Raw genomic sequence first — 7,755 nt, 5'->3', positions numbered from 1 at the left:
GCAGGGGAAGCACCACAGTGGACAGCAAGGATCCTGTTAGGACACAGAGAGGAGAGCCCTGCCCCCTGGGAACTGGGGCAGATGCGACCTGCTGTCCCTCAGGGACAGCGAAGCGAGAACCACAGCTGCTAGCACCCTTCTGTTCTGCACCAAGCAGGTTGGTGATGGAAGGATTCTGGTAGGGATCAGGGAGAGGGAGGAGAGGCAAAGACTAGCTTGGCTGTCAGGGTGCTGGTGGACATCTATGAGAGCAATCAGGAGTTCCAAGTTTGCTAGGGCTAGATGCCAAATTCCAGGTCTACATGTGACTCTGTCCCCAGGACATGACGAAACAGAAGTCCCAAACAATGAGGGAATGGTACTGGCCAGAAGCCAGAGGCTCAGCTAGTATCAGGGTCCAGTTCCATGGTGCTGCTGTCCCCAGGGACAGCTCATGAGTCTCACAACACACCACAGCTCATTCCCTAGTGCTCATCACCTCAGTTACACAGCCCACAACAGGGCTGCACACAGACTATTGCTCACTGCCATGCATCTCAGAGATGGGAGCAGACAGACCTGTCACACAGCTAATGTCATGGTGCAGTTAAGCAGAGCCTGTAAGCCCTTTCCAGGTCTCAGAGAAGGGGTTACCTCCCCTTCAGAAGGAGCTGGCCCTTAGTCCTTGAAGGAGTTGAATGTGTGATAATAGGGAGAAGATTGGAGAGCCTGATATGTGTGAAGGCAAAAAAAAAAAAAAAAAACACGGGGGGGGGGGTGGAGAGGTGTGGGACTGATAATAGTAATACCAGTAACAATAGAACAATAATAATCATCCATATTAATTGTTTATTAAATTCTCAGTGTGCAAGGATCTGCACTGATCACTTAAGATGTATGATGTTATTTAAACCTCAAGTATTATTTATTTTATTTTACAGGGCCTTGCTATATAGCCTAGGCTACCCTTGAACTTACTGCCTCTACCTCCCAGGTTCTGAGAGTATAGACATGTACATGCAGCAACCCATCCTTTTAACTGATCACTTGAACAGATATATTACATTCTCCAGGAAGCCTGCCCAGACAGTGCTCAGGGACAACATGCTTATAATCATCTGGTTTAATTCCTACTCTATCAGGTGCAACCAAGATGCTAGGACCAAACTACACTTCAGTGTCTGAATTCATCTTCATTGGCTTCTCCAACTTCCCAGAGCAGCTCATGCCTGTCTTCTTTGTGGTGATCCTACTAATGTACCTCTTCACACTTCTGGGCAATCTACTCATCATGGCCACCATCTGGAGTGAACGAAGTCTCCACACACCCATGTACCTCTTCCTGTGTGCTCTCTCCATCTCTGAAATCCTCTATACCTTGTCTTTCATCCCACGCATGCTGGCTGATCTGCTCTCTACCCATCACTCCATCACCTTCCTGGCTTGTGCCAACCAGATGTTCTTCTCCTTCATGTTTGGCTTCACCCACTCCTTGCTGCTCACCATCATGGGCTATGACCGCTATGTGGCAATCTGTCACCCACTACACTACAATGTGCTTATGAGCCCCCGGGGATGTGCCTTCTGGGTGGCTGGGTCCTGGGCTGGGGGCTCAGCTGTTGGGCTGGTAGTGACAACCTCCATTTTCCACCTCCCTTTCTGTGGACCCAATCAGATCCAACATTTTTTATGTCATGTGCCCCCTATGTTGAAGCTGGCCTGTGGAAGTGATGTGCCAGCTGTGGCCCTGGGTGTAGGTCTGGTGTGCATCACAGCTCTCCTGGGATGCTTTCTGCTTATCCTCCTCTCCTATGCCTTCATCGTGGCTGCCATCTTGAAGATTCCATCAGCTGAGGGTCGGCACAAGGCTTTTTCCACCTGTGCATCCCACCTCACAGTGGTGATTGTGCACTATGGCTTTGCCTCTGTCATCTACCTCAAGCCCAAGGGCCCGCACTTTGAGGAAGGTGATACTCTCATGGCCACCACCTACACGGTCCTCACCCCCTTCCTCAGCCCCATCATCTTCAGTCTCAGGAACAAGGAGCTAAAGAATGCCATGAAGAAGGCCTTCCTCACAAAAGTCTGTCCCTCAAACACCTGAGTGGTCAGTATGGAATGATTGGCAGACACAGAACATCACTTCATAAATCCCCAGTGAATGTATAGAACTTCTCATTAAGTGTTTACTGGGATGTAAGATGTTCGTTGGGATATATTCAGATACTGTGTAGTCTACCCATCACAGTGCACATTTTAACAGCTTTAATATGTTTGGAACTAGAAAATCAGCAATTAATTTTAGGAAAATGTTCATCACTTAAAAAGAAAATCAGGATGGAGAGATAGCCCAATGGCTAAGAGTACTTGCTACCCTTCCAGAGTACCCAAGTTACATTCCCACTATCAAATGGCCCACAAGAACCTGGTATTCCAGACTCTTCTGACCTCAGACACTGGCATGCACACACACTCATATAGGCACACATGCATACATGTAAGGATAAATAAAAATAAAAAGGAAATATTTTTAAAAGAAAGACAATTATATTGTTAACAATTGTTTCTCAGTTCTTTTTTATGTGTATGTTCATTTGTTTTGTGTGTGGGGATGTACATGCATATGTATGACTACCTGTGAGAGCCAATGGTTAAAAAGGTATATAGTCCCACATGGAAGTACATGCCTTTACCCCCAGTATTCAGGATCCAGACGCAGATGATGTCTGTGAGTTTGAGGCCAGCTGGGTATACAGAGTGAGTCCAGGACAGCCAGAGCTGTTACACAGATAAACCCTTTCTTGAACACCTTCTCCCACCCCACAAAAAGCCTAAACTCAAACAAAACAAAACTGAGTATCTACGTCAATCTGACTTCACCTTATTTTAAACAATAACAAAGAAAAATTTGCTATTATTGTTCTTGAGATAAGATCTTTCTGATATGTACTTCTAGCTGCCCTGGAACTCGCTATGTAAACCAGGCTGGCCTCAAACTCATAGAGATCTGTCCACCTCTGCCTCCCAAGTGCTAGAATTAAAGGCTTGTGTCACCATGCCTGGCTTAAACAAAAATTTTAACTTAAAATTCAATATTAAATGTTTTTGCGTGTGTCCATGTGAAAGTCAAGGGACAAGTTACCAGAGTCTACTCTCTCCTCCTGCCTTTGGGCTCAGGGATCAAACTCAGGAGGTCATCAGGCTTAGTCGACATATTATTACTTTCTCAGACATTTTTTTTTGGTCACCACATCTTATTTAGAGATGGAAGTGGCTTTCTGGTGGTGCCTGGAGATCATCAGATCAGCCAGGCTGTGTGCCGGCAAACTCCTGCAGTTCACACATCTCTGTCCATATGCAGTTATATATTGCTTAAAAATGCAAAGTTAGCCATAGCCATAGAGGCCAGACAGTGGTGGTACTCAACTTTAGTCTCAGGATTTGGGAGACAGAGGCAGACAGATCTCTGTTAGTTCAAGGCCACCCTGAGCTACATGAAATTGATCCATTCTGAAAGAGAAGCTGCTCACACAAAGGTGATCTCAGCACTTGGGATCACACACCTTTAATCCCAGCACTAGGGAGGTGGAGACAAGAGTGATATGCCTGGGCAGAGAAAGGAGTATACGATGGGAGGAGACAGGAACTGTGAAGGCTGCAATCTGAGATTTGGTGGAGAGCATTCAGTCTGAGGTTTTGTAGAGACAGCATTGTACTCGGAAGATCTAGGGAGACAGGATCACCCATCTCGGTCTAAAATAGAGGTAAGAGCTAGTGGCTGGTTGCTTTGCTTCTCTGATCCTCAGCTTGAAGATCAATATCTGTCTCTGGGTTTTTATTATTCATGTTACACCCACCCACAGCACTGGGGTTGCAATAGAGCACCACTGCACCCAGCTTTTCACATGGGTGCTTGTACAATAATTACTTCACTGACGGATCCATCTCTCCAAATCCCCATTTTTCTCCACTCTCTATTCTTTCCAACCCCCCTTACCCTCCAGTTGTACATACCAAGAACCCAGTCTCTCTATAAATTCCTCAGGCATTTCACACATGTGAGGCCATAGGAGGAGCCACAGTCTTCAACCTGCTTGTTTCTCCAGCATACTATCGAGATTCCCCCATGTTGGTTCTCCGGCTGCCATATTCTGTTGCACTGTTATAATACATTTTATTCATCTATCAACTAGGGACAAGCATTTCAGCATTTCTAAACTTTTTGCTGTGTACAGCTATGTGCAAGTTTTCATTTTTTTCTCAGATGTTTTCCTTTTTCTTGTATGTATGTCTAGAAGTGGGATTGTGTCCCATGCTGTGCTAATGGTTTAGGAACTCCTAGACTATTTCCAAAGTGTCTGCACCACCTCCACATTTAGCCAGCAAAGTCAGGGGCTTCAGTTGCTCCAGGTTTCAGGTGGGGGCAGGTGCACAGTGGGGCACAGCAGGTAGCCTGTCAGTTCTCTGTAACAGCACTGACAGAGATGGTTGAGAGTGTAGATGTGTGTAGTCTGTCTCTCTCCCTCTCCCTCCTTCCTCCTCTTTTTATCACACTCCCAATATCTTCCCCTTCTAATATCTCCCCACCTAACAGGAGGTAAGAGTCCCCACCTAACATGGTTTTCTCCCCTCACTCCAGGCTCAGAATCCAAAGAGCCAAGGACTATGAATTGAAAACTTTGTAGCCAATCAAAAATCAATCTCTCCTCCTTTTAAGTTGTTCTGCCAGGACACAGTTAGCACTTTGCCCTTTGTGGACAAAGCAGAATTTCTCTTAAATCTTGGAAGTGTGTGTGTGTGTGTGTGTGTGTGTGTGTGTGTGTGTGTGTGTGTGTGTGTGTGTTGGAGGGGGAACCAGGGTACCAGCATGTGAACTCAGGGCTCTTTCAGCTGGCTGAGAGCAAAGCAGTGCATTAACTACCCTTTGAACAGTATCAAGAGACCACTTCTATTTCTTTTTATTTTCTTTATTTAAAACTTTTTAAAATAATGCCTTAATGGCTCATGCCTTTAATCCTAGCAGGCAGAGGCAGAGAAGTCTCTGTGAGTTTAAGGTCTGGTCTACATAGGGAGTTCCAGGCCAGTCAAAACTATACATTAACACACACACACTCACACTCAGGAGATGGTGATGAATGCCTTTAATCCCACCACTAGGGAGGCAGAGGCAGGCTGATATCTGTGAGTTTGAGACCAGCCTGATCTAACAGAGCTAGGTCCAGGACAGGCTTCAAAGCTACACCCTGTTTCAAGCATACATGGTTCCCCAGAGAAGGAGAAAGGGACAAAAATCTCTGGAGCAAATTAGGAGCATGGGGGTGGGAGGGGAGAAGGAGTTAGAAGAAAGAGAAGGGGAGAAGAGGAGGGGAGAGGAGGACATGAGGGAGCAGGAAGATTGAGTCAGGGAAAGAATAGAGGAGAGCAAGAAAAGAGATACCATAATAGAGGGAGCCATTAACGTTTGAAGAGAAATCTGGCACTATGGAAAAGTTCAGAGATCTACAAAGATGACCCCAACTAACAATCTAAATAATAGTGGAAGGGCTACCTTAAATGCCCTTCTCCAATAATGAGATCAATGATTTCGTTACATTCCATCCTAGAGCTTTCATCCAGTAGCTGATGGAAGCAGAAGCAGACACCCACATCTAAACACTGAGCTGAACTCCTAGAATCCAGTTGCAGAGAGGGAGAAGTGATGAGCAAAGGGGGTCAAGATCAGGCTGGAGAAACCCACAACAACAACTGGCCTGAACAAGGGGGAGCTCATGGACCCCAGTCTGGTAGCTGGGAAACCAGCATAGGAACTACCCAGACCCTCTGAACATGGGTGTTAGTTAGGAGGACTGGGCAGTCTATGGGGCCTCTGGTAGTGGATCAGTATACCCCTAGTATATGAATGGTCTTTGGGAGCCCATTCCACATAGAGGGATACTCCCTCAGTCTAGACACATGGGGGAAGCCCTGGGTCCTGCTCCAAATAATATGACAGACTTTGAAGATTCCCCATGGAAGGCCTCACCCTCCCTGGGGAGCAGAAAGGAGATGGGATGGGGGTTGTGGGGGAACAGGGGAGGAAGGGTGGGTGAGGGAACTGGGATCGACATATAAAACAAGCTTTTTTCAAATTTAAGTTCAAAAAATTATAAAAGAAAGAAAGAAACCATGTCTCACCTCCCCACCTAAAAAAGACACACACATATACACATACACACATGCACACCCTTGGGTGCACACACACACAAACACTCATGAAGAAGCACATGAGCACACCCACACTTGACCTTTGTTTCCGTGATGGCACACAGTAGGCACAAGCAGGTTGACAGAAGGCACTTAGTATGGACTACCTATTAAGTCTGCTCTCTCACACTGAACGGTTTGTCTCCTCCCTCAGAAACCTCTGAGAACAGATGCCCTGTTTCATCTGATGGGACTAAAACCTCTCTGGAACCTTACTGTGTCTGTTAATGACCTTAGTACAGCTCAAAGACAACTATCATCTATGTAAGTATATATCTACATGTATATAGATGTATATACATACCATCTATGTAAGTATGTATCTACATACCTATGTATCTATCATCTATGTATCTATGTGTCTGTCAGTTTGTCTATCTACCTTTGTCTATCATCTATCTATCTATCTATCTATCTATCTATCTATCTATCTATCTACCTTTCTCTATCCCTGTGTTAGGTTTTAGAGAGAAAAGAGAGGAAAGAGACCTGGGATAAGATAAAAAGACATTTCCACTCCTCCAACTTCCCAACCCATTCTCCCTCTGTGACATAACCTACTTTCTCCAGCCAGTCCCCTCCTCCTAAGGTTTCAAGACCTTCCCTGAACTGCAACACCAGGCTTCATTTCATGAGCTTTTTTAGAAAGGAGACTTTATATCCATATCTTCCTTTAGAAAGAAAATGGAAGTAAAACATTTCATTTGAAACTTTTTTGGTGACTTTTCAATGTGTTTACAATACTGAGAAGTGGCTGCGGCCATCAACATCTACCATGGTCTCTTTGGCCTACTGGAATACATGTGACTTGGCTCCCGAAGGTCAGGAGTTCCTGGAAGCTCGCATTCCCCTTGGAAACAGTCATTAACAATTGACTGACAAGCTGGGGAGGACATGTACCCTATCTTTCTTGCCTCTAGTTGAAACAACTATGAGGGGTGACCTTCAGTATCTTGGGGCATCCCGGAGGGGCTCAGGCCAAAGTCCTTCTTTCTACGTAGTGTTAGATGGGGACTGATGGAGGTGACATGAAACCTAAAGGCAGATAGCATCTGCAGAAGCATAACTGTTTGTAGCTGGAGTCCCGCCACCACTTCAGCCCCAAATAAGCACACAGAGACATATATTATTTTACTTTTGGCCAATGGCTAGGGCTTTTTACTGGCTACCTCTGTCTTAAATATTAACTCATTTCTATTAATCTATGTATTTCCACCTGGTCTTCCCTTACTGGAGAAGGATCTGGACCTGTTACTCCTTCCAGGGATACATAGCATCTCCTTTGCTATCTCTCCCTACCTACCTTTCCCATAATTCTTCTCATCTCATAGTCCCACCTATCTTCCTGCTTCTATTGGCCAAACAGTGTTTTATTCATCAACCAATAAGAGAAACATATATATGGAAGGACATCCCCCATCATCCGTTCTTTAATCAGAATAACTGAAGGACACCAGTATTTCTGATAGATTAGGGACTGCCCAAGATATGCAGGGTCCTTGCCGTTTTATGGGGTAGAAAGGGGGGACCATT

General features: G+C 45.3%; 1 protein-coding gene across 1 annotated transcript; it reads left to right on the top strand.

Moving 5' to 3' along the window:
- The first annotated feature begins 1,127 nt into the window (after positions 1–1,127).
- LOC127216813 (olfactory receptor 10H2-like) lies at positions 1,128–2,083 on the top strand. The gene has a single exon (XM_051177678.1). The coding sequence runs from the start codon at positions 1,133–1,135 to the stop codon at positions 2,081–2,083; it is 951 nt and encodes a 316-aa protein (XP_051033635.1). The 5' UTR covers positions 1,128–1,132.
- Positions 2,084–7,755: the final 5,672 nt, after the last annotated feature.

The sequence above is a fragment of the Phodopus roborovskii genome, unplaced genomic scaffold (genome assembly GCF_943737965.1).
Source record: "Phodopus roborovskii unplaced genomic scaffold, PHOROB, whole genome shotgun sequence".
NCBI classification, from domain to species: domain Eukaryota; kingdom Metazoa; phylum Chordata; class Mammalia; order Rodentia; family Cricetidae; genus Phodopus; species Phodopus roborovskii.
Note: the sequence above shows the minus strand (reverse complement) of the source record. Positions and strands in the feature narration are given on the sequence as shown.

Coding starts and splice junctions, on each gene's coding strand:
- LOC127216813 (XM_051177678.1), top strand. CDS start 1,133: ATGCTAGGACCAAACTACACTTCAGTGTCTGAATTCATCTTCATTGGC.